Source organism: Oryctolagus cuniculus, chromosome 7 (assembly GCF_051225735.1).
Source record: "Oryctolagus cuniculus isolate XC-2025 breed Fujian yellow rabbit chromosome 7, ASM5122573v1, whole genome shotgun sequence".
Taxonomy (NCBI): domain Eukaryota; kingdom Metazoa; phylum Chordata; class Mammalia; order Lagomorpha; family Leporidae; genus Oryctolagus; species Oryctolagus cuniculus.
In genome coordinates, this window is record NC_142873.1 from 12,521,915 (window position 1) to 12,549,410 (window position 27,496).

General features: G+C 43.6%; 1 protein-coding gene across 4 annotated transcripts in view; it reads right to left on the bottom strand.

The window, feature by feature from the left end:
- The window catches only part of UBE3C (ubiquitin protein ligase E3C), a 122,853-nt gene that overhangs the window by 16,654 nt on the left and 78,703 nt on the right, over positions 1-27,496 (bottom strand). For 3 of the 4 annotated variants that reach the window (XM_017345649.4, XM_002715019.6, XM_070077217.2), the window contains 3 exons: positions 26,318-26,450; positions 25,042-25,289; positions 6,311-6,523 (listed from right to left, as the gene is read on the bottom strand). In XM_017345649.4, coding sequence (XP_017201138.1) covers positions 6,311-6,523; positions 25,042-25,289; positions 26,318-26,450 — 594 coding nt within the window. Of the gene's footprint in view, positions 1-6,310; positions 6,524-19,994; positions 20,086-25,041; positions 25,290-26,317; positions 26,451-27,496 lie in introns of all 4 variants that reach the window. The other variant, XR_016236940.1, reaches the window with a different exon arrangement.

Sequence of the window (27,496 nt, forward strand, 5' to 3'; positions counted from 1 at the left end):
CTCCTAATTACCCTGTTTAATCAAGCCAAACTGATATTTCAAACACACTACTTTCGATCTAAAAATTCTCTCTCAGGAAAAATCAAAACAACTACGTATAATTAAAAATTATGTGAAATATAAAACGTGGGGCTTGAGGGGCGTACTTAGACCTCCTTTAACTGCAGAACAGGAGCAGTTCTCTGCACACGGGCCGCTGCTCCAGCACCAAGAGCACTCCTGCTACCCACTCCAGCCGCCCAGCACCTGGCACCCACTCCCAGTGTGCGAGGTGGGCAGACAAGGAGGCCACCACGACGTGCCTACAGTCTCGCAGCAAAACAGAACCAGGGCTAGAACCGAGCTTTCAAGACTCGCGTGCAACCTTTTCTACGTAACAGATGATGATGAGGATCTTTGAGAAGTTGAAGGAAAAATGTGAATTACTAAAATACTACACATAGGTTTCAAAATTTTTAACACTCAAAATTTATCCTTCATGAACTTAAGGGTCCAAACATTTGGGCCATTTTCTGCTACTTTCCCAGGCGCATTAGCAGGGAGCTGGATGGGAAGTGGAGCAGCTGGGACCAGAAGAGAGTGCTCATATGGGATGCTGGCACTGCAGGCGATGGCTTAACCTACTGTGCCACAATGCCAGCCCCTCCATGAACTTATGTGTCCTCCTTAAATCCTCAGAACTTTCTTCCAGGAACATTTATGCATAAATCAGTAGTCTGAAATTCCATGTTCATAATTAAAGATCACAAACAACCACACTGACTATACCAAAGAAAGCAAATTTGAGATCTGCAGAATCATTATTTTGAAAGGGATGATCAGTAACATGACTGCCAACAGTCAAATATTTGCTCATTAGAGATCTTTAACCTGTGATATTTTATATACTCAAACCTATATGGAGCACTACCTAATGTATCCTTTTTATTTAAATATTCAAAAGGCAGAGATATAGGGGTGGGAGTGGGGGAGAGGTAGAGAGGTCTTCTATCTGCTGGTTTATTCCCCAAATGGCCACAAAGACGGGGGCTGGGCCAGGCTGAAGCCAGGGGCCAAGAGCTAATTCTGGGTTTCCCACGTGGGTGCAGGGGCCCAAGTACTTGCACCATCTTCACTGCTTTCCCAGGTACATTAGCAGGGATTTTATATGGAGCAGCCAGGACTGGAACCAGTGCCCATATGAGACGCCAGTGCTGCAGGCGGCAGCTTTAACCTCTGTGCCGCAGTGCTGGTCCCTAAATATATTTATTTCTATAGAAAACTCTAAGATATCCCTCTGCACTCGGTGGGCTGGGGCCCAGGCTGTTGCGGCCATTTGGGGAGTAAACCAGCAAATGGAAGACACCTCTCTCTCTCTAATTACGACTTCCAAATAAATCTGTAAAATCAATCAATCTCCATAGAAATCTGTACAATATGCTTCTAAATTTGGTGGCTTTACCAGTGAATTTCTTGAATTTTCTAGTCAGACTCCCTTCCCCTCGCTTTTTTTTTTTTTTAAAGATTTTATTAATTTATTTGAGTTACAGAGAGAGAGAGAGAGGTCTTCCATCTGCTGGTTCACTCCTCAAATAGCCGAAACGGCCAGAGCTGGGCCAATCCAAAGCCAGGAGCCAAGAGCTTCTTCTGGGTTTCCCATGTGAGCACAGGGGCCCAAGCACTTGGACCATCTTCTACTGCCTTCCCAGGCCACAGCAGAGAGCTGGATGGGAAGAGGAGCAGCTGGGATATGAACCGGCGCCCATATGGGATGTTGGTGCTGCAGGTGGAGGCTTAGTCCACTGCACCACAGTGCTGGTCCCTCTAGACTCGTTAGTATAATTACCCGTATACATTCTCTACAATTGTGAACTCAGTGGGAATGTCTATGAATAATTGGAACATCTTCTCGCTTTTGCTTTTAACAGATTCCAATATGATCAGCGGTGCTTTAATGGAACTCTTGCTGCATGTGACATTTCACTATTGCCATCTATTTCAGGAGGAAAATGGAAAACTCTCCCATTAGCAAAGGAGCTGGTCATAATCCTGACTTGTACCAGTGCTTTTACTCTGTTCTAAAATCAGGCCACTAGATGGCGCAAGGCAACAGCAGCAAGCAACATCATCATCTGCTGAAAATGTTCCTGTGACAATGAACAAACATCACCTTCCAAAAACCATTTGGATTCTGTATTGTTGAAACTTCAGCTCTAAGGTGTGAACAAAAGCATCTAAGGGAAAAGGAGAGAACACATGATTTGCATAAGGCCATACAGCAAATTAGCAAAACCGGGGATAGGAACAAGGCCCCCCGGCTGGACTGCAGGATTTCCCACCTAACAGATCATTACGAGTCTTCTAGAAGCTCACGGAAAACGTCCATTATTAAAAACTAGGGGGCCGGTGTTGTCGTGTAGAGAGTAAAGCCGGCGCCTGCAATCCCAGCATCCCATATGGGTGCCAGTTTGAGTCTCAGCTGCTCCACTTCCTATCCAGCTCCCTGCTAATGTGCTTGGGAAAACAGGGGAAAATGGCCCAAGTGCTCAGGCCCCTGCACCCATATGGGAGACTCAGAAGAAGCCACTGGCTCCTGGCTTTGGTCTGGTGCAGTTCCAGCCATTGCAACTGTTTGAGGAGGCAACCAGCAGATGGAAGATCTTTCTCTTTCTCTCTAGCTCTGCCTTTTGAATAAAAAATAAATAAAACATAAATATATATATATATAAAAACATCAAAAAAACCCAAAAAGCCTCTGTGTTTATATGTAGATTTCAAAAATTTTTGGAAGTTTTATGGGAAACCAATAAAATAAAACACCCACTTTATTTCTCATTCCTATTTCGTAGTGCTGTAGGTGTCAGAATGAAATCTAAGTTTCAAAAAGATCAACACTTGAATACCCAGAAGGTTTAAACACTGGGATATATAAACCTTCGTGTATGCTTTCTGGGTATCTCACGGTGGTATAAAAACTATACCAGAATCCTGCAGAATTCTGCAGTCTAGTGAGGAAGCCAAAAAAAAAAAAAAGAGGATGTTAACTCTTAATTTTCCTGAGAAATTTTCAGTATTATAGCACAGCAGTGTGATTACAATTAGTAACACTGGGGCTAGTGCTGTGGTGTAGCAGGTAAAGCCACTGCCTGCAGTGCTGGCATCCCATATGGGCACTGGTTCGCGTCCCAGCTGTTCCACTTCTGATCCGGCTTTCTGCTGTGGCCTGGAAAATCAGTAGAAAGTGCTTGGGCCCCTGCACCCACGTGGGAGACCCAGAATAAGCTCCTCATTGGCCCAGCTCTGGCCATTGCGGTCATTTGGGGAGTGAACCAGCAGATGGAAGAGCTCTCTGTCTCTCTCTGCCTTTCAAACAAACAAATAAATCTTTTTTAAAATGATCAACACTAATGTGATACCACTTCAGATCTAGTAGGATGGTGGGGGAGGATATGGAGAAACCTGAACCCTTGTGCGCTGCCGATGGGAATGGAATGTAAAATAGTGTGGGCGCTGCAGTACACGGTTTGGTGATTTCTCACAAAGTTACCCACGGCTCACAGAAGCAAACATCAAACTGCCACACGATCTAGGTACTCCACTTCTAGGTATACACTCAAACGGAACTGTGAGCGGGGTCTCCAAGACTTGCACACGCATGTTCACTGCAATGTCATTCACCACAATTGAAATACGGAAGGAACCCAAATGTCTAGCAACAGAAGAATAGATAACCAGAATGTGGTCTGTCCATAAGACGCAGTACTACTCAGTTACATAAAGGAACTTCTGTTATGTATACAATGTAAGTGAACCTTGAGAACTTTTATGCTAAATGAAATTAGCCAGTCACAAAAACGCAAATACTGTATGATTCCACTTACATGAGGTATTTGCTTTCACAAACTATTTATTTGAGAGAGAGAGAGAGAGAGAGAGAGACAGAGAGTGAGAGCACTTCTGCTGGTTTAATCCCTAAAGGGTTCCAATAGCTGGGGACTGTGCCAGGCCAGAGCAGGAACCTAGAACTAAATCCAGGGCTCCCAAGCAGCAGGGACCCAGGGTGGAAACCCAAGCACTCTTTTTTTTTTTTTTTTTTTTTTTAATTTTTTTGACAGGCAGAGTGGACAGTGAGAGAGAGAGAGAGAAAGGTCTTCCATTTCTGTGGGTTCACCCCCTAATGGCCACTGAGGCTGGCGTGCTGCGCCGATCTGAAGCCAGGAGCCAGGAGCTTCTCCTGGTCTCCCATGCGGGTGCAGGGCCCAAGGACTTGGACCATCCTCCACTGCACTCCTGGACCACAGCAGAGAGCTGGCCTGGAAGAGGAGCAACCGGGACAGAATCCGGCGCCCCGACTGGGACTAGAACTCTTGATATGGCAAATGGGTTAACTGCGGCATCAAATGCTCCCCCACTCCCATACCCACACGGCTCCAATGTACCTGTTTTGTTTAGGACACCTTACACTGAAGTACTGAAACACCCATGGGCAGCTATGAACTCACACATCAGCTCTCTTTCTGAATCTATGATCAGTCTTTGTGAAGCTTAGTCTTCTTGGCAGGGTTAGATCTCCAACACCCAACCCACGTATGTTCTCACCTTCAGCCACTTCTAAATAACCTTCCAGGTAAGCTCCTAATAACCCAGCCAGGGTCTATTCTAGGCAGCTTTCCTGGGCATATTTGGAGTTTTGTGCTTGTTCTTTTGACACACTTTTTTGGAAAGATTTATTTTTTTAATTTGAGAGGTAGAGTTACAGAAAAAGATCTTCTATCCACTGGGTCACTTCCCAAATGGCCCCACTGGCTGAAGCTGTGCTGATACAAAGCCAGGAGCCAGCAGCTTCTTCTGGGTCTCCCACACGGGTGCAGGGGCCCAAGGACATGGGTCATCTTCCACTGCTTTCCCAGGCTATAGCAGAGAGCTAGATCGGAAGTGGAGCAGCCAGGACTAGAACTGGCACCCATTTGGCATGGCAGCACTGCAGACAGAGGTTTAACCTACTATGCCACAGTGCCGGCCCCTTGACCTACTTCTAAAATAAGCTTATCTGATACAGCATAGGTCATACTGACTCTCTTATGAGAATGTGTACCCTCTTATGCTTAAAAAAACAAAAACAAAAACAAAACACAAAAAAACACAAACCACAAAACATACAGCATAACAACTGAAAAACACTGCTATAAATGTCTAATGAATGAATAAAGAGATAAAGAATAGGTTTGGTGGTAAGGAATAATGTGATACAAAATAATGAAAACTGCATGAATCCAACTTGTTCAATATGTGTGTTTACCAAAATGCAATGTTAGAGCTGGCGACTTGGAGGTTTAGGTTAAAGAGTATCCTGTGTCAGTAAACTATTTAACCGACAGTATTTTATACACAGCTGTTTTTCAAGCCAGGTAAAAAGTTAGAAACCAAGAAATAATATCAACTTAGAGAAAGAATTACAAAGTTGAAAGATAACAATATTTTTTACAGTTAAAATTCAGCTCCTAGATTCAGAAAAGATTATGACTTCTCAATGAAGCTGTTACTAAGAAGGTTAGTTTGAGTCTTCTAACATGGGTCATTGAAAAACAAGATAAAAAATAAGCAGAGTAACTACATGGGTAAGAAGGTCAGAAATATATCCAAGACAACAGTGTTGGTGCCTCCAAGGTAGCTGAGAGGGCGAAGAATGAGCGGATTTGTTAACCAATGCAAAGGCTCCTGTTAGGAAGGTGTGGAGGGGCTGGCACCCACGACGGGCGCCAGTTCCTGTCCCGGATGCTGCTCTTCAGTTCCAGCTCTCTACATACGGCCTGAGAGAAGCAGTGGAAGACGGCCCCTGGAACCAAAGAGGAGACCAGGAGGAAGCTCCTGGCTCCTGGCTTTGGATCGGCCCAGCTCTGGTTGTCGCAGCCATTTAGGGAGTGAATCAGCAGATGGAAGACCTTTCACTCTCTCTCTGAAATGGTCTCTTAAATAGATATAGACAGACAGATAAAAAAGAAGGTGCGGAACCAGCTACTACCCAGCATCAAGAACTAGACAAGAAATAAGGCTTCCCAGTGGCTTTAAGAACACAATTTGACAGAGAGCAGGGCTGTTATACAAAGGAGCTGAGAACTGAACTCAGCTAACGTGATTCAGGCCCTTACAGACGCTAAGCCATAGTTATTCTGTTAACTAAAACGTGTAAAAACCTCAAGCAATGTAACATCATTTTACTTGCACACAAAAGGAAATATGGCCACTGAGCAGGAAACGTGAATCACCCTCCTCACTGACACGTGAGTAGCACTGGGGCCCCTGATCGAGAGGTACAGGACGCCGTCCTTACCTGTGCCTCTCCCAGGTCGTTGTTCACCACGGTGAAGTTCAGCCCCAGCTCCTCCACATCACCCTCATAGCTCTTGAGAAACAGCAGATTCTTATACACCTCAGGATCCAGGGAGGCCAGGTGGTGGATGTCCACGTCTGCACTTGTTCCCAGCAGCTTGGAGAGGAAGAAGCCAGCAAAAGGCAGCTCCACCAGCATGTTTTCATAGAGAGCCTTAGACAAGAGCAGTGGACAGAGATTACCACTTAATATAAGCTCCTCTTCATGCTCCTTTCAAATAAAAGAACGCATGTTAGAATCTCAATATAGCAGCTATTATTCCCAGAACAGGGACAAAGATGGTGGCAGTTAACAATATTTACCACATGCCAGGCCACATTTGAAGCGTTCCGTGCGTGCAATCAGTATGCTGAAAACTCTGGAACAGGGGCCAGCGCTGTGGCATAGTGGGTAAAGCTGCCGCCCACAATGCTATCATCCCATACGCACACCAGTTAGAGTCCCAGTCATTCCACTTCTGATCCAGCTCCCTGCTAATGTGTCTGAGAAGACAGCTGAAGATGGCCCAGTCCATGAGCCCCTGTATCCACACGGGAGACCACAAAGAAGCTCCTGGCCTCTGGCTTCAGATTGGCCCAGCTCTAGCCATTGTAGCCATTTAGGGAGAGAACCAGTGGATGTCAGATATTCTCTCTCTCTCTCACTACCTCTCCATAATTCTGATTTCAAATAAATAAATCTTAAAAAAAAAAAAAAAAAAAAAAAAAAAACCTAACCAAAATTCTAGGACAGACAATTAAGGGTTGAAATCACAGCATGATTATATGAAATGGGAATTTAAGAGCCAATCCTTCACTGAAAATGGAGGTTGACAAGTACATTCTAGGAGAATTCTCCACTGCCTCCCTCAGCTCCTGCATCTCCAGTGATGACTAGTGTTCCCTGACTCGTGGTGCAGCACTCCAGTTCCTGTCTCTTCATGTGGTTATCTTCTAGCTGTGTGTGTATCTGCTTTATATCCTTTTTTTTTTTTTTTTTTTTTCTACAGGCAGAGTGGACAGTGAGAGAGAGAGAGAGAAAGGTCTTCCTTTGCTGTTGGTTCACCCTCCAATGGCTGCCGCGGCCGGTGCATCGCACTGATCCGAAGCCAGGAGCCAGGTGCTTCTCCCGGTCTCCCATGCGGGTGCAGGGCCCAAGGACCTGGGCCATCCTCCACTGCACTCCCGGGCCACAGCAGAGAGCTGGCCTGGAAGAGGAGCAACCGGGACAGAATCCAGCACCCCAACCGGGACTAGAACCTGGTGTGCTGGAGCCACAAGGTAGAGGATTAGCCTATTGAGCCACGGCCCCGGCCTGCTTTATGTCTCAATCTTTTCTTCTCTCAAAAGACAATGGACATCAGGTTTCTGGAACCCACTCTAATCCAGCACGACCTCATCTCAGCATGATCACATCTGCAAGACTCTATTTCCAAATGAGGCCACACTCACAGGTACAAGCTACTGGGACTTGTACGTGGCTTTCTTGGGGTCACAGTTCAATTCACTTCTAGCACACCACACCATCTTTATCACAGCTATTCCACTTCCCTTTCCAACACAAAAATAATCACAAGGTATGAACAAATGCAAATGGTTGGCTCCAAACTTGGATTTTAATGCACAATTACATGCAGTAAGATGTACAAATCTTACACATACAGCTGGATGAATTTCTATGTTTGGTTATACTTGTATAATCACTACACAGATAAAGATACAGAACCATCACACCCTGGAAAGTTCTCTTGTGCCTTCCAGTCAATCTCTCTCCCAGTTTGCTTTCACCACAGAGAAGTTCTGCCAGACCAGATCTTTGTTACGTGGAATTATACAGCGTCATCTGTTCCTGTTCCTCTTTTATTTTATTTATTGCTGTGTATTCTCTTTAACTTTTCACCTGGTGGTAGGCATGTGAATTATTTCCAGTTTTGGGTTTTAATGAATAAGGCTGCTAGGACCAGTCATGGACACACACACATACATACACACACAGAGATTTCTTTTCAGTATATACTTAAAAGCAGACTTGTGGGGAGCAGAAGTGTTAGGCATGTAACTGTACTAGACCCTGCCCAAGCTGTTTTCTAAAATGCAAGAAACTTTTTTTTAAAATTACCACCAGCGATGTAAGAGGGTTCCAACTAGCCCACACTCTCACTATGACTGCTATTGCTGTTGTCAGCCTTCTTAATTGCAGTCATTCAAGCTGGGTACAATGGGGTGTCCCACTGGGGTTTTAATTTATACTTCAATGACAACAAAAGCCATTGGATTAAATCAAGCCGTTGGCACTATTGTATTAATCTCCAGACAGTCCCTACCAAAAGAAGGTGGGAAGTAAAAATATACAAGGTTTCCAATATAATGCCAGGGGCTCACCTGATATAATACACACTCCAATGGCCTAAGGCTGTTAATCCAACAAGGAAACAGAAATGCACTGCAAAATTTGCAAAAATATTCTTAGTATTTTATTCTAACAAATTGACTTGGATGCTAGAACAAATATTTCTTGTCAAAGTTTATTAATAAAGATTTTGGTTATCATCTCTTTTTACTTATTTATTTTTTAAGATTTATTTATTTTGGCCGGCGCTGCAGCTCACTAGCTTAATCCTCCGCCTTGCGGCACCGGCACACGGGGTTCTAGTCCCAGTCGGGGCGCCAGATTCTGTCCCGGTTGCCCCTCTTCCAGGCCAGCTCTCTGCTGTGGCCCGGGAGTGCAGTGGAGGATGGCCCAAGTGCTTGGGCCCTGCACCCCATGGGAGACTAAGAGAAGCACCTGGCTCCTGCCTTCGGATAGGCGCGGTGCGCCAGCCACAGTGGCCATTGGAGGGTGAACCAACGGCAAAAAGGAAGACCTTTCTCTCTGTCTCTCTCTCTCTCTCACTGTCCACTCTGCCTGTCAAAAAAAAAAAAAAAAAAAAAAAAAGATTTATTTATTTATTTTACTTGAAAGCCACAGTTACCCACAGAGAAAGAAGGAGAGGCAGAGAGAGAGGGAGAGAGAGGTCTTCTATCCACTGGTTCACTCCCCAGATGGCCATAACAGCTGGAGCTGTGCTGATCTGACGCCAGGAGCTTCTTCCAGGTCTCCCATGTTTGTGCAGGGGCCCAAGGACTTGGGCCATCTTCTACTGCTTTCCCAGGCCACAGCAGAGAGCTGGATACGAAGTGGAGCAGCTGGGTCTCGAACCAGCACCAATATGGGATGCCAGCACTGCAGGCAGCGGCTTTACTGGCTATGCAACAGCACTGGCCCCTGGTTATTATTTCTTAAATGTACATGATGTCTAAGTAGGACATCAGTTATCTTCATTTCCATTTGCCCTATCTGAACATTTCCCTAACTTAATGAATGGACCTACAGAAACTAGAAGGAAATTTGGATTTCCTCTACAAATGCCATTATTGTCAGGATACCTAATCTACAGAGACAGGTATTTACAGTGATCCCACAGATGCTCTCTCCCCTCTATTCTCAGGCCAGGGAGGAAGCATCCCCACGTGGTGGTGAAGACCTCGGGGCCTAGTTTTCAAGTAGACGCCCTCTCCGGTTCTCAAAAACCCTGCTCTAGAGTTCCTCGGACTCAGGATTTTCAGCGGCCCGAGGGACGACAGGAAGGACAAGACAGAGGAGGAGGATGGATGATGCCCACCTTGCACATCACTGCAATGGTATCTGCTGTAATGCATCCAGATCCACTTTATCCCACAGTTTTAAGATGCAGTGCTGTTATGCAACTCATGAAATGCTGCAACAAAAGCTTCCACAAAAACTTCGACTATGGGGTAACCATTCATTCACCAGACTGTCAACTCAGAAGTCACTCTTACAACCAAGAGGCCATCACCAGACCACATCGCACACACTACACTGGAGACTTGAGATCTAGGAAGGCAGATCTGTGTGAATTCACAAATCTGAGGCTCAAGATCACCCAGGGGGCCAGGCCTTTGCGGCTGCAATCCCCCAGCAATTGAGAAAGCAACTCTTTCTAGGAAGCCCACGTTGCTCTTTGCCAGGTAAACTGAAGTGTCACAGTCTTGTGCTTTTATTTCTGATGTGAATATTAATGATTACTCAGTTAATTTTGGAAAGACAACAAAAGAAAAAAAATATTTCTAATGAGGGAATGAGTAACAAAATGGCAACTAGCATTTGGTCATCTACTGACAATATAGAGTTGTTTTGAAAAGCCACAGTTTGCTAAAGTTAAGAATGGTCACTACTATTAACCTAGAGCACTTATAAAGATCATTACTTCTAAGTGAATGATGAGTTCAAAGTCAAGAACAACATCCTGCATAAAACTACATGATTGATTCCAGGTGTTGAAGAAAAGCCCTCATTTGTACAGTGGACTTTAAAAGTAAACTGGAAGTGTAAATCATGCTATGTTCAATATACAAGGTCATTGTTTGCCATTTCTGCATTAGTAACAATAAACCAGCAAAATTCTTTTAAATGTATCAGAGCTACCTGCATTTTAAACAGAAATCCCACTGCGACTCATAAAATGTAAATGCATAGGTATAATTTTTTACAGAAGGCAGGTTTAAACCTTCAGAGCATTTAATATACAAGCACTAATAAATGATAGCACTAAAAACTATGATTGCATCAGCTAAATGGATTATAAATTAAATTTCCATAATGTATGCAACTGAGATACAAATGTAAGCATAAATCAAGGTATTTTCCAAACACAGGTTAATTACACAACTTCAAAAACGGCCTATTTTTTATGCAAAATAATCCACTTAGCATTTTTCACATTGGCTTTAATTCTCAGTCAGCTGCACCATGCTTGTTTCTAGAAGCATATCAATAACTACTTGTCATGAAAAAATAGCAATAGGTATATGGAAAAAACCTATAACGTATTTTTCAACTGTCTGTCTTTTATGAGTGTTTATAGCTCGAAATTGTGCCAAAATGATTTGAAATAAAAAGGATTAATTATAGTAGAAGCCTTTTAATATAAGTGAGTGCAGTCGTAGTGCAATTAATGCAGATTGTGGCTCTATCAGGAGAATAAATGTGAGGCACACCACAGGCCACTTCTGTTTGCTGCCAAATAACTTCAGTAATTTACTACATTAAGAATCAATAAAAAAATAATGCTTTTCAAATGCATCCCTATCAATCTTCAGGTAGTTCTGAAGTGAACATTTATAACTTAATCTGAAAACTATATAAGAAAAGATGCCTTGCTTTAAAGCCATCCTAATGAGCAAGGAGATAATTTTAATTATTTCAAATCATGCTAACCACACATAGCTTAAAAAATAACACATGTGGGGCAGGCATTTGGTCTAGCAGTTAAGATGTTCATCTTCCGTATCAGAGTGCCTGGGTTCGATTCCCAGCTCCCGCTCCTGACTCCAGCTTCTTGCTAAAGTGCACCTTGTCAGGCAGTGGTGATGGCTCAGTCACTGGGCTCCTGGCCCCCATGAAGGAGACCAAGTGCTAGACTCAGCCGCAGTCCAGTCCTGGCAATTGTGAGCATCTGGGGAGTAAGCCAGAGGATGGGAGCACTTTCTCTTGTGCTCTCAAAAATACATTTTTCAATAAATACATTTTAAAATGTAAAATAAGGGCTTTTGAGTATACTAATAGTAACATACTATTTAATAGTTATGCTTTAGAATTACTAATTAGATACTGACACACACAGTCTCTTGCTTGGGACCACTAGTGATGTGGTACCTGAGCCCCTACCAGGCAGGTAATACACCTGATCTTTAATGTAGCAGTCCAAGTACAACACATGGTACCCATTCACTTAACTGACATCCGCGAATGCATATATGCTAGGGACCACTTTAAACACTGGCATTTAGCATCTAAGAAGAACGGGTTTGCGAAGAAAAAAATCCTGTGACTCCTCTGTTCTCCCGGCCACCTTGACACTGAATTAAACATCTGTGTTGCCACACAGTGTTTCACTTACGTGACCATGACCTGGGAGGACACTGAGTTCCCCAAGTGCAGGCTGCGACTCCGCTCACTGCTGCCTGCCCTGCGCCGCCAAGTGCATGACAGTGCTTCTTTAAATATCAGAAGGGTTGAGTGGAACCATTTATTCATGACTCAGCAAACGAGCAGAGTCTAGCTGCTATTTGAAGAAAAAGGAATAACCGAGTGGGCACCCTTGGAAATCCCGAAATACCACCCAGGTTGTCAGTACTGACTTCCTAAACCCCAGCAGGCAGCACCACAGAGTGGGCCCTTCTCCTCTTAAACTTCTCTGTCAGAACACCTGTAGGAATGCTGGGTGGGTGAAGATGCAAACACCACTCCTCACAGTCCATTTTCTCACTGGATGCCCGGAAACCAATCCACAACACGAACATCGTCCCAACCAGCGTGGACGCGACCCTCACTCACGCTCGTCTCTGGCTTCTGGTCCACAGCTCCCAAATTCCACCCCCAAAAGAGAAATACGCTTCCCTGCTCACCAAAATACTTCTGGGAGAGTAAAACGCAAACAAACTTACATCTCAGGACCAAAGGAAACAAGCCCACGTTCTCATCTCTACCCACAAGCAGCAGATAGCTGAGCACTTCTGACAGTTGATACCTCTGCTTCTCAACGCCACAAGAAGTTAAAAAAACACGGACGTCCAGTCTTGAGTCAAATAACCAAGAACTATCCTCAGTAAGCAAAAGGAAACATTTCCCAGGTTTAAAAACTCTAACTCCTTTACTGTGGGCTGTATCACAATCACTATATTACAGCTTTATTGAGATATAATCCACACACCTTACAGTTCACCCATTGAAAATAAAAATAAAATCATCAGTTCCTGTTATAGTCACAGAGTTGTACAATGATCACCACAATCACCTTTTGAACATTTTCATCACCCCAGAAAGAAATCTGACACCCATCAGCTGGCCCTCCTCATCCCACCCAACCCTCGGCCAGCCGTCACTCGTCTGCTTTCCGTCCCTGGATTCCCCAGTTCTGGCCAGTACCTAGGAATGTAGTCATGCGGCACCCATCCTTTTGTGACTGGCCTCTGTCACTTCCCACTGTTTTCAAGGTTCATCCATGTCCTAGCATGTCAGTGCTTCATCCCTTTTCGTGGCTGAGTACCCCACTATACAGACGGACCACTCTCTGTTTCTCCATTGTTCAGCTCTTGGGCCTTTGATACATTTCTACCTTATGGCTATTATGAATAATGCGGCTGCTAACATCTGTGTATAGGTGTCTCTGTGCATTTATGTTTGCTGGGTCAAAATGTAGCTAATTCTTTGAGAAACTGCCAGACTGTTTTCCAATGTGGCTGCAGTATTTTACATTCCCATAGCAATGCACGGGAGTTCCAACTCCCCCACAATGCTGGCACTGTTGGAGTGGGTAAAGGCACCACTGCCGCGCCTGCAGTGCCAGCATCCCATATGGGTGTCAGTTGTAGTTCCAGCTTCTCTACTTCTGATCCAGCTCCCTGCTAATCCACTTGGGAAAGTAGTGGAAGATGGTCAAGTGCTTGGGCCCCAGCACCCATGCAGGAGGCCCAGAAGAAAGTCAAGCTCCTTGCTCCTGCCTTTGATCTGGCCCAGCCCTGGCCATGACAGCCAAGTGGAGAGTGAACCAATGGAAGGAAGATCTGTCTCTGTAATTCTGCCTTTCACTGCTGTTTTCTTCCACACTCTGATGCCACTGCGAACAGAGGTGAGGGTAGGATTCCTTTGTTTCTCAACGCCATTTCTAGACTATACTTCTCCTCCTCCCATCTAAGATTCCCCTGGCTTTGAATCACAAGCACTGAGCCAGGGCACCCCCTGTACCCCTGTGGACATCACTGCCTCCTCATTTCAAGCCTTCAGCTCTCCATAATCACCATATCTCCAACAGTCTTCTTGTGACTTCAATGACCCCCAAGTGATCATCACTCTGACATCCTGGCTGTCCTTGTACTCCAACAGGCCATCTGTTCTTTTAGTCCTATCACCAGCAATTCAGCCCCTTCCATAACTCCATTCCCTTCCCTCCTCTGTACAGTGCTTCCTGAATTCCCTCAACTCCTCGGGCTTTTATCTCCAATTCAGCTTCTCTTCCCCTCAGGTCTCCGTTTATGGAATAATTTCCTCCTGAATAGCCCGTTTCATAGGTTGACTTTTTTTCCCCATAAGAACTGGAGAGGATGCCTCCCACTGTTTCGTTCCCCAGATGTCCATAACAGTCAGAGCTGGGCTTAGGCCAGGAGCCAGAAATCACCCAGGGTCTGGGTGGTCTAACAGCAGGAAGCTGGCGTTAGGAGCTGGAGCTGGAGCCAAACCCAGGTAGTCAGCGGTGGGATTCTCACTGCCTGCTGAGTGGCTGCCCCTAAAGGCTGGCTTTTGTGATCATTCCCTACACTCCGTGTGTGCTCTACTCATCTCTCTTTTATTTACATGGTTAAACAAACAAAAACAACAACAAAAATAAAACAGACCATGTTTCATTCAATCAAACTCTTCCCCACCCTAGTCAGATGCATAACCGATTACGGTTGAAGAACAACCACCTAACATGGTTGACTGGTCTCATCTCACTTAGGATCTGGCCTCAAGGAAGTCCTAGGCTAAGTGGCAGTCCTATTCTATTTCCCTAGTGCAATTCTCAAATTTTAGTGTGCATCAGAGTCCCCCGGAGGGCTGGGGGCCCTACCTCTAGAGTTTCAGGTTCGGTAGGTCCTCAGGTGATGCTGCTGGTTTGGGAACCATCCTTGGAGAACCCTCCCCACCCCAACCCCATCATCCAGAACAGACACCACCTCACTGATCTCTCATGCCCCGCCTGCTGCAGCTTTGCTCTGGGGGACTGCCCCCGCCCCTGCACTATGGCACCGCTGCTTCAGTAACGACGCCACACTCTCCTCACGGGCGCTGACCCTCTTGCCAGCAGCGACTCCACTAACTGATTTCCAGAGCACACACACTTGCTGTTATTCCCCCATCTTTAAGAGGAAGCTCTATTCGCCCCACGTCCTTACACAACACTCCCCGAGAGCGAGCTCTAACAGCTGCCTTAATTCTTCGCTTAGCTTCCTTTATGACTACCTGAAGCCGACTGCAGCAGCATGTCACAAGTGCACAGCTCCGTTTTCACAGGAACACACTCGTGTAAAAGCACTCAGTCCACGACACAGGAATTGGCACCCAGAAGTCCTTCAGCGCCCTCTTCCAGCCACTGCCCTCCAGGGAGCATCACCATCCTGCCTTACCAACACATCTGGTAGGTCTGCCTATTTTTTGAACTTCCAGGCACTCTTGTGTCTGTTTCTTTCACTCAACTGGTTTGTGCCGCTCACCCATATTTTGAGTAGCTGTACTCTACTCACCTAACAGTTCATGTGAACATTCCATAATTTATTACTTATTGTACTTTGGAAGGGCACGTGAAGGGTTTCCAGTTTGGGAGCTATTTAGTGTTATTATAAACATTCTCACACATATATTTTGGTGAACACATAGACACACTGTAGTTGGGTACATCTACAGATACAGGGTAGAGGATATGAATACTTTGCGTGGGAATCTCTAGGAAGATGCTGCTGTCACTATTTTTAGTCCACCTGGTGAGGCTTTGCCTTCATCACTCCATGGAACTGTCCATCCTGCTAAATGACATGGCCACGGCCCAGTCTTGATATTATTCAAGCTATTTTCTACTAACAAATGACATTCACCCCTCTCTTTCCCTTGAAACACTGCTTTAGTTCTATGCTTCCCTGTTTCTGTCTTTGGAGCTGCTTCTCCAGAAGTCCTACTGCTACATCTCCCCTCACTCCCTGAACTCTACACCCCAAATGCCTTGGGACTCTGCTTCAGCTCCTCTTGATCTCCAGTTGCACCTGCTCCCTGAGTGACCTCACCCAGTCTGGTGACCTTAAATTCAATCTGAATGCTGATGGCCAAGTCTAGATCTTGCCCCTTAACCCCAGGCCTATATATTCACCTGCCTATCTATAGGCTCCATGTGCATGTGTCATAGTTAATCATCAAATTAAGGAAAACCAAACATCTGCTTATCTGTCCCCAGATCTCCTGCCTGAATCGTGTAAGCAAGCTTCCACAATAACACCGCCATCGTTCCAGTCTCATAATAAAAACCATGCTGTCCCTTTGCCTTCTTTTTCCCCCATCTTCAAATCTGATTCTTCAGCAAAGCTCCTTGAATATGACTTCTCCCCACCACTAACGCCCAGGACTAACACACATCATCACTCAACCTGAATGACTGTAATACACCTAGCTGACTTCCTACCCAGTCTAAGCTATTTATAACACCAAAGCTAAGGAGAGCCATTAAAACATAATTCAGGTCATGTCCTCCCTCCGTTGGTAAAACCAGGAATCCCCTCCCACCTGGTCTGTCCACTTGCCAAAGCTGATCAAGTTTAAGAATAACTAAGCTCAATATTTCATTTGGTTTGCTTTTCCTAAAGTCATGTTTACTTAATCTAAATAAATATTTAAATATTTTAAAAGGATCTAAATGAATGGAATCTTATTAGATATTTACTGTCCTTATTGCATACACAAAAAAACCAAGCAGTGAAAAACAGCATACTGGTCACATAAGACCAGTAAGACTGTTTCTAATTTTCATGTGACAGTTCTTAAAATTGTTTCATTTATTTATTTTCATTTTATTTGAAAGGCAAAGTGACAGAAAGAGAGAGACAGAGGAGAGAGACCCTTTTCTGACTCAGCCCCACATGCCCACAACAGCCCGGGCTGGGCCAGGCTGAAGCTGGAAGCATTTGCGCCATCACTGCTGCTTCCCAGGATGAATGTCAGCAAGAAGCTGGATGGAAGCAGAGTCGCTGGGACTGAATCCCGGAACTGCAACATGGATGCAGACGTCCCCGGGGTGACCAAACTGCTGCCCCTCATGGGACAGCCTCACATGGCTTAGAAAGCGGAGAACAGCCTCCGCGTAACACTGACCCGTTCTCAGGAATTCAGATGTTTAACTCTTACTTGCGAGTGCCTAAAAAATAAACAGGGGTGCGGCTGTTTGGCCTGGAGGTTAAGATGCCAGCGTCCAATAGGTTTATGGCCCCGTGCTGCTCCTGACTGCTTCTCCAGGGCAATGATGGCTCAGGTGACCGAGTCCCGTCATCCACCTGGGAACCAGCTCACGCCCGGGCCCCAGCAAGGAGGTATGCAGGGAGTGAACGAGCAGAGGGGAGCTCGCATTCGCTCTCTCTCTCTGTGTTTCACTGGCTCTCAAACAAATAATAATAAAGGAAAGGAGTAATTCAATAGTAAGATTTATTTTATCCAAGAACAGATATAATTTTGGCAAGTATCTTGAGCAGCTAAAACGATGACAAGAATATTATTTGCAAACTGGAATCCAGGGGAATTCAGGAATATACCGGTCATTTTTATTTCGTGGTTAATTTTGAATAAATAAAATTACTTAAAAAACCCTCCGATCTTAATTTACAAGAAGGATTACCTCCAGATCTACAAATACTTTGTTTTTAATGTGAAAGGATATAAACTGTGGTTATTAGTATGCTGTAAAAGCATGTATGGGGGCCAGCACTGTGGATTAGCTGGTAAAGCCACTACCTGTTGACACGACACCAGCATCCCATCTAGGTTCTGGTTGGGGTCTTGGATGCTCCACTTCTGATCCAGCTCCCAGCTAATATACCTGGGAAAACAACGGAGGAGGGCCCAAGTGCTTGGGCCCTTGCAAACTCACAGGAGACCCATAAGCTGCTCTTGGCTCCTGGCTTTGGTCTGGCCCAGCTCCCACTGTTGTGGCCTTTTGGGGAGTGAATCAAGGGATAGAAGATCTCTCTCTCTGTTTCTCCCTCTGTCTCTGTAACTCTGTCTTTTAAATAAATAATAAATTTTTAATAACAACAAAAAAGCAGGTACGACTCTCAGAACGGGCAAAATTCAAATATAGCAATCATTTTTAAATTATTCTCTTTAACTTCTTTTGCTTCAAGAAGTAGGTCAGTAAGAACAACTCATAATGAATGGTCCACTGCAGACAACTGGGAGATTCAGAGCAAGTTTGCTCGTGACGTAGAGAACAGTCTTCGTATTGTCTGGAAGACTGTGTGCTGAGCATAGCACGATCCACTATCTGTTGAATGTTATGTTTACAAAGTCCAAGGGAAAACATACGTCGGCCTGAGAGATGAGAGTACTAGTCCTCGGCCAGTGGAGCGCAGAAGCCCGAGTCTACCACGTCCTTGCGGGCTGAGCTGAAGGTTCAAAGCGACATACTACAATAGAGGAACTCTGCCACCCACTTCAGAGACAGGCAATTCAAATTACTAACATCCACCTCAGCAAATTCAGTGTGCATTTACTAAAGGAACTCTAACGATAAAGAATAAATTTTTCTAACTTTTGAAAATGTCAAGATAAACTGTTAACTGTCAATATTACACTTAATGCACATTAAGTGCATACTGAATTCTACTGAAATACAAAATTATAAACCATACTGAAGTTACACAATTTGTTAATTAAAATTTGCAAATATATGACCAAGATGTTATCAAACAATCTGATTTATTGGTATTCTGTCCCAATTAAATCAATATTCTGAAGCAAGAAAAAAAAGGAGCCATTTTCAAATAGAATTCAAATATGATAAAGGATTTACTTCAATAAATATTCTGAACTTAATTGGCTTAAATGGACCTAGGTGCTTCTATCTGTAAAAAAAAGTTCAAGATGACATTACCACATCCTTGAGCTGTTTATTTATTCCCTGTCTGGATCCTGATTTACAGGCAATAAAATGCAATCAGGATCCACACCAGCAGCAGGAATCATCTGCTAATGGAACTTTTAATTGAGAAGTGACCAGTGACATGAGGTAATTCTTCCTATGTAGGATCACTCCTGAAGACCTCTTTGCACTTTATCACAGTAAACAATCACTAACATATGCATTAAGGAAAATTTAAATACATTATGACCCAATAAATATCATAATCAATCAATACACAATTTTCTTCTCTTAAAGATATGGTGTGCAGGTACTACACGACTAGTGCTGTACTATCACACTTACTTAGAGGTGGACAATTGTTAGCATGTTGGTACAAAGCTTAACCATTTGTAATCAGACATGTTTTAGAAACTGGTACTCCCTTGGGACTTTCCATGCAGAAAGTATGCAAGGAAAGTCTTAAGTACGTGGATATAAATTAACAAAGGAAGCATGTCTAAACTTCATAGTTTTAAAAATCTCATTTTTGAGAGAAACACTCAGATTACAAATTCTCCTCCCAGGAATCTATGTTAAATACACACAGATTCCAGAGCAGAGTAACTGCAACCCGTCACCCTCTGCCCTCCGGAGTCTACCATACTACTAGACAAGGGACACCATCTTCAGAATCATTGCAGTCATGGGCACAGGGAAAGATGTTTATCCTCAACAGACACATAGTTACTACTATTTACATTAATCAAGACAGGTGATTTACACATTTAGGATGAAATATTTACAGATACACACAATTTTAATAAGATTCAAATCATACAAATAAAATTAACAGTATCTTCTGTTATTGTACTGAACTATGTATGTGAGAACCACCCACTCCATTTACAGAGTACTTCATGTTAGTTTAGCAAGATAAAAGCTCACCTTTACCTTTATTTATTCTTTTTGTTGTTATCAATTTGGAAGAACTCTGGGACATACTTTTGAAGATTTTTATGCAAGGAATTATGAAACTTTTCTCCTGTAAAGGAAAGTGAAACTGATTCTCGATAAGAAGACTGTGTGCCAATCAGTAAGGAGATGTCATTTGACTACCCAGATCTAAACTGGGAGAGATGTTGCATGTCTTAAAATTAATTAAAATGAGAAGATGTTCTGCTTAAAATATATGTTAAGGAATCTAACATCAGAGTGAAGTCTGAAATTCGTCACTGTAATAAGGTGAGTCTAAAGATACACACTGTTATGGTGTATATGACAGTTAAGTCAAGTTGGAGCCCATTACTAAACTTGTAGAACTCTTAAAATCTGTATTATCAGTGATATTAAAAATTAGAACAAATAAATATTAACTTGGCCTGTAATGATGCATCTCACTGATATTCAAATACAGGAGAATTACTTTATATCCATGATGCACTGATTTTTTCCCCACTATTCTTCTTTTAATTAGACCTGGGGTTCTATTCACATTTATTAATGAACAGACACACACTACCACCAGCTTATTACAAAGCTACAGTAATCAAAACAGCATTGTTGGGGCCAATGCTGTGGTGTAGTGGGTTAAGCCATGGCCTGCAACACCAGCATGCCATGTGGGTGCTGGTTTGAGTCATGTCTGTTCCACTGCCGATCCAGCTCCCTGCTAATGCGCCTGTAAAAGGCAGCAGAGGATGGCCCAAGTGCTTGGGCCCCTGCACCCACAGGGGAGACCTGGAAGAAGCCCTGGCTCCTGGAGTCATCTTGGCCCAGCCCCAGTTGTTGAAGTCATTTGGGGAGTGAACCAGCAGATGGAAGATCTCTCTCTCTCTCCACTTTTCCCTTTCTGTATCTCTGCCTTTGAAATAAATAAATAAACAAATCTTAAAAAAAAAAAAAAGCCCACCAAAAACAATGTTGTACTGGCATAAAGCAAGACATGGAGATCAATGCTGTAGTATTGCTAGTTACATTTCTGGTCAACTAATTTTAGACAAGGAAACCAAGCATTCCTACCTCACAGAATCCACAAAATAACTCAAAATGCCCTCAGCGCCCCAGAATCTACTCCTGCAAGGCCGCCAATGCCACTCATCACTTTCTATCTTTGCTTATGCTTCATAATCACACTTGGCAACAATTTCTACCCCTCATCCTCAATATATCTTCATTTCTAAGAACCTTCTCCTCTGACTTTCAGCTGAGGCGCAGTCTTGTGGTTACTTCCCGGGAACGCGCAGCCCTCTGCACGCCAGAGCTCAGCAGGGCTGACACCGCAAGCGCGCGCGTCCCTCTACCTGCAGCCACCCAGCAGTGAAGGCTCACAGCCCTGGTCTCACTTACTCACCCAAACAGTCAACTGCGCGCCTGTCCTTGCTCTACGCCTGCTCAGTCACAGAGCTGCCCCTGCACCTGTGCTCTAGCACTGCTCAACACTGCTGCCGTAAGTCACAAGGGAGGCTTACATCTAAACGAACGAAAACTAAACCAACAATGCGACTGCTTGCCCTCATCTCTCCAGCACCAGGGGTTCTCTCAGACTTACGCCTTACCACATCATGACGTTCTCTGCTGGGTCTTTGCTTGGGTCTTAACTACTGGGTCACAGATCATGGGTTTCTTAGCTGCACAACGCTATACTCTGTCTTTGAAAACCAACCTGCAAACCTGCCTTGCTTTGCCGGACCTTGCTCTTCCTCTGGAGACCCTCTCTCTCCTTCCCTTTAGAACTGCGCTTTCTGAAAAGGCCACCTAAACTTTCTCAATCTCTACCTTCCATGTCCTTTTATTCACCACAAATAAAACTCATTTTTATCATACCATTCCATTAAAAACATCACCAAGGACAACCCAAATGTCCACCAACTCATGAATGCATAAGGAAACATGATACATAATATGCTGGAATATTACTTGGCAATAAAAGGAAATATAGTACTGATCAATTCTACAACCTGGAAAAACTTCAAACATATTACACTAAATAAGACAAGGCCTTATACTGCTATGATTCCATTTATATGAAACGGCCAGAATAGACCAGTTCACACAGACAAAAAGTAATTTGGTATTTGGCTGAGCGGAACTGGTGATGAATATTCTAGAATTGATTGTGGTGATGGGTGAATTGCATGGTATGTGAATTATATCTCAATAAAGCTGTTAGAAACTAATGAAACCAACGAAAGCTGGCTGATGAATCCAGGGGGCACTTTCCAGTCCTCTTACTTGGCCCTTCTTACAGCAAGCATGGCACTATTAAAATGTGTGTCACCCTACAACCTACAGTATGTATCAGATTCTGAATTCAACTTTGATCCTATCCTCTAAAATCTATGCACCTCACAAAATAAAAATGTAGATCTGTACCCCAGTAAACTTTTCATGAAGGAATATGGAAGCCCTGATGCTTTATCACTTACTTCCTGGAGCAGGGGCTGGCAAACATTTCCTGTGTAGGGCCAGACAGTACGTGCTGAAGCTTTGCTCAGCTATCCAAGGGAAAGAAAGCAGCCAAACACACTATGCAAGTAATCAGGAGTGGCGCTGTTCAAATAAAATCTTTTTATAGGGCCGGTGCCATGGCTCACTAGGCTAATCCTCCACCTTGCGGCATCGGCACACGGGGTTCTAGTCCCGGTTGCCCCTCTTCCAGGCCAGCTCTCTGCTGTGGGCCGGGAGTGCAGTGGAGGATGGCCCAAGTGCTTGGGCCCTGCACCCCATGGGAGACCAGGAGAAGTACCTGGCTCCTGCCATCTGATCAGCGCGGTGCGCCAGCCGTAGCGCGCCGGCCGCGGTGGCCATTGGAGGGTGAACCAACGGCAAAAGGAAGCCCTTTCTCTCTGTCTCTCTCTCATTGTCCACTCTGCCTGTCAAAAAAAAAAAAAAAAAAAAAAAGGTTTATAACAAAAAATAGGCAGGCAGACTTGTTCTAGTGGCTGTGGTTTGCTGGGCACTGCTTTATAGTAACATTTCTTGTTAATTTTTGACTTTTGGAAGCTTTCAGTATTGTTTACAATCCTTGTGGCACAAACTAATCTGTCTCTAAAAATGTGTTAAAGACTGAATATTAAATATCATGTACAAGGCTGAGCAATTACCCTGGCAGATAAGACACCTGTGTCTCTCATTAGAGTACTTGAGTTGGATTCCCAACTCTAATTCCTGACTCCAGCCTCCTGGTAATGCAGACCTGGGAAGCAGTGTTGATGGCTCAAGTAACTGGCTTCCTGCCATGCAGAAGAGAGGCCTGGATAGCATTCCTAGTTGCTGGCTTTGGCCCCAGCCCAACCCCAACCACTGTGGGCATTTGGACAGATGGGAGATATCTGAGTCTCTTACTGTCTCTTCAAATAAATAGTTTTTGTAAAAAAAAAAAAAAAAAGAACATGTCAGCAAAAAGTAATTAAAAAGCAATCTATAGCAGGCATCTTTCTTCCAGTATTTTAAAAATATAGAAGAAAATGCATTCTAAGACCATTCAAAAATGAATGAATTCCCCCCAAATACAAAAAACTTTAACCTACACATACAACATACCAATGATTCATGGATAATATATTGTTTTTATTTAATAATAATCTTATTAGTAGACATGTTCTGTGTAACAAATTTCTACCATAGTATAAAAAATACACCTTACTCCTAAAATAAATACTTAATATGGGAACAAAATCTTTGGAAAGCAGGTCCAGGTAGTCTGGCAGAACTGGACTCAGGCACCATGAGGGCAAAGCAGAAGGTGAGGACAGCAAGGACACGCGTCTCACTTAGAGACCACATGAGCCATCAGGAGACCCGGGAGCGGAGTGAAGTATTCTCTGTGTGCCCTTACACTACAAGGCATCAGAATGAGTTTTTTTTTTTTTTTTCTTTTTCTTCGACAGGCAGAGTGGACAGTGAGAGAGAGATCTTCCTTTTGCCGTTGGTTCACCCTCCAATGGCTGCTGCGGCTGGCACACCACGCTGATCCGATGACAGGAGCCAGGTGCTTCTCCTGGTCTCCCATGGGGTGCAGGGCCCAAGCACTTGGGCCATCCTCCACTGCACTCCCTGGCCACAGCAGAGAGCTGGCCTGGAAGAGGGGCAACCGGGACAGAATCCGGCGCCATGACAGGGACTAGAACCTGGTATGCCAGCGCCGCAAGGTGGAGGATTAGCCTAGTGAGCCGCAGCGCCGGCCCAGATTGAGTTTCTATGTCAGACAGCAAATTTGGGGTGAAACCTTTTCAGTCATTATCATGAGAAACTGGCAGTTAGTGTGACTACTTTGGGGATCGTACGTCTCCTCAAATGCATCATTCCATCATATAATTCCCTTTAGTGGAATGAATTTGTTCAAAGAAAAATCAAGAATCATTAATTTTCAATGATACATGGGGACAACTTAATGATTTTTTTTCCGCCATTCTGAACAGCTGAGGCCATATTCAATTCCTGATTTTAATGGAGTAACTGCTACAGACATTTTTCTGGTATTAGCAATTATTAACATTAAAATTACTTCACCTGCAAAGAAGTTAACAAAGTACAACAAGCAACACAACCCTGAAGTAACAAAGAAAAAAACAGTAGTTCTTTGCCCGAGATCTGACTGCCTGCATACTCACCAGCTGGGAAGCGGCTCAGAAATGCCAGGGCTGCCTTCAATATCCTTACCTTGTTCCCTGTCTGAATGGCAGCAAGTTTCCCCTAGTTACAAGTTATCAATAAGACCAACTGTGAGTAGCTCAAAGATATTTAGCTACTGATACCTATTCTAGCAGATGACTATGGCAAAACTTGCATGAAAAATAGGTTTCCTACATTTTTCTATACCACATCAGTAAATTCTTTGTATATGTAATGCATAATGATGAACTGTAGTTATTATGTAATTAAATACTATTCAGGGTTCACCAAATTACTTTACCATGAAAATTAAGCATAACTACAGAGAAACACAAAATGTCAGTGCCTCTGGTCTGACAGCTATGTTTATGAAAGGCTACTTTACCTTTCCAAGCATTCGGCCTAGGAAGTAGTAATGTCTGGCAAACGAATCTCCCACAAGCATCTGGGCAGCCGGGTTGGGGTACAGAAGTCCCTCATTAGTAGTCTTAAAGAACCCCTGGTTAGGGTTAAATCCTGATTTCAGTAGTTCATTTAAAAACTCTCTGAAAATACCACCACCATCAATGCCAGCTTCATCCAGGCCATGGGCATTGAGCAAATGCACACGGATCCGCTTTTTCAAATCAGGCTCTGTCCAAAAGAGAAGGAAGGTAAGGAAGGAAGGTGTTAAAAGAAAGCAATAAAGTAAAGGAAGCAGAGTAAGAATATTCGGGACATTTTAATACATGACTCAAAACTGTAATGATACTAAAAACAGGTAAGGACATAGACTAAGATTTTTCTCAGAGCTTATAGTGGAAAAAACATAAAGCAGTTCTTTTACATGCATGTACCAAAAACGAAGGTAGGAGAAAGATGGGTGTTTGGGAAAAAAGAGAATTATTAACCCTATTCTAAAGATAAGGTTGAAGAGAAGGGGAGTAGAACTGAGGATATAGAATGGTACCGTAACAAATCATTATTACCAAACAAAATATATGAAGGTGCCAGTGAAGTTAACATTACAAAGCCCCTGGGAGGCGGAAGATACAAGAATTTTAATGAGAATCTGTATTCCAGAACCTATATGATCTTTCAAAAGCTATACTGCTGAAAAGCAAGGAGGGTGGGGGAATTACTGGTTATATGATTTGCTGCAAAGCTTAAATTTCTAAAAATTACAAAGCAGCTCGACTTCTCACACAGATATTCCTAACTAAACAGGAACAGCAAGCCCCTTGGACTTGCTAGCAATGAATAAACAGGCCTTCAATATAGGCGCCCATATGGGATGCTGGCCCTGTAGGTAGCAGCTTTACCCGCTACACCACAGTGCCAGCCCCCCACCTTGACCCTAGCTTCCTGCTCTAATGGGCTCCTGGGTAGGCAGAAGGTGAGGGCTCAAGTAGTTGGGTCCCTGCCACCCTCACAGGAGACCTGGATTGGGTTTCCACTTCCCAGCTTCAACCTGGCCCAGCTCTGGCCATTGTGGGCAGAGTGTTGGGGAATCAATAATAAATAAAATAATGAATAAAACTAAAAAACAAAACAGAACACCAAGTCACTGTGGATTAAGATGATAGATGCTAATTTTTTTTATGATCACCATCTTCTAGAATAATTTCCGGTGCTTCCCTCCCCTTCATCATATGCACATGTACAGAGAGAATTATATATACCATTTTCTGGGGAAAGCTTGTCATAAGCATCTTCATAAATATAATTTCTTCTTATTGTGACATTAATTCCATCCAGAAATGGGCCATCTCCTTGAACTTCTTGCTTATCTGCATAAATCAACCTTTGAAAGATCTAAGAAATAGGGAAAGTTCTGGGGTTATTAGGAACAAAAGACTTTCTGTTATAAACATAATCCAAAGGAAAAGATGCTAAATAAATTTCAATAAAATTAGAAATGATTAAAAAATTTTTTTTTAATTTATTTTTATTTCTTTGAAAAGCAGAGAGAGAGAGAGAGAGAGAGAGAGAGAGAGAGAGACAGGCAAATCTTTCATCTTCTAGCTCACTCACCAATTGCCCTCAACACAATGGGCTGGGCCAGGACAGGCCAAAGCCAAGAACTAGAAATTCCATCTGGGTCTCCCATGGGGGTAGCAGGGATCCAAGTACTTGAATCATCACCTACTGCCTCCTAGAGTCTACAATAGCAGGAAGTTGGAATCAGAAGTAGAGCCAGGACTTAACACCAGGTACTCTAATATGGTATGCAGGTACCCTAAGGAGTATCTTAATTGTGCAAAATGTCCACCCCTAAAATATACTGTAGTAGCCAAGATAACAAATATCTATTTTATGGGCACATGTATAATATTTAAGTATTTCTAATATTGCTTTTTCTATTACACAAATTTCAAAAAATCCTATGCTATATTTTCATGTACTAATTTAAAAAAAAAAATACCTTAGGCAATAAGGGTTAGAAGGCCAGACAGCTTTGTAAAATGCGCATACCAGTATCAGTGGGAATGTTTTCATGATGATCACATTTAAAAATTTTTGATGTTAAAAATCCAGCAGAGGGAGCTCAGGAATTATGTAATACCGTGAGTGTGTGTGTGGTTTTTAATGAAGCACCATCAACAGCTTCAAAAGAAATCTGGGGACAGCAATTGGCCTAATAAGACGCTCTCATCCCATTATCACAGTGCCATGGTGTGATTCCCAGCTCCAACTTTCTAACAATGTGGACGTTGGGGGATTGCAGGTGATGACTCAAGCAGTTGGGTCCCTTGGAGACCTAGAATGAGCCCCTAGCTCCTGGCTTTAGTCCTGCACATAATGGGTATTTGGGGAATGAGTGAGTTGATGGGAATACCCTTGGTCATTTTGTCTGCCTC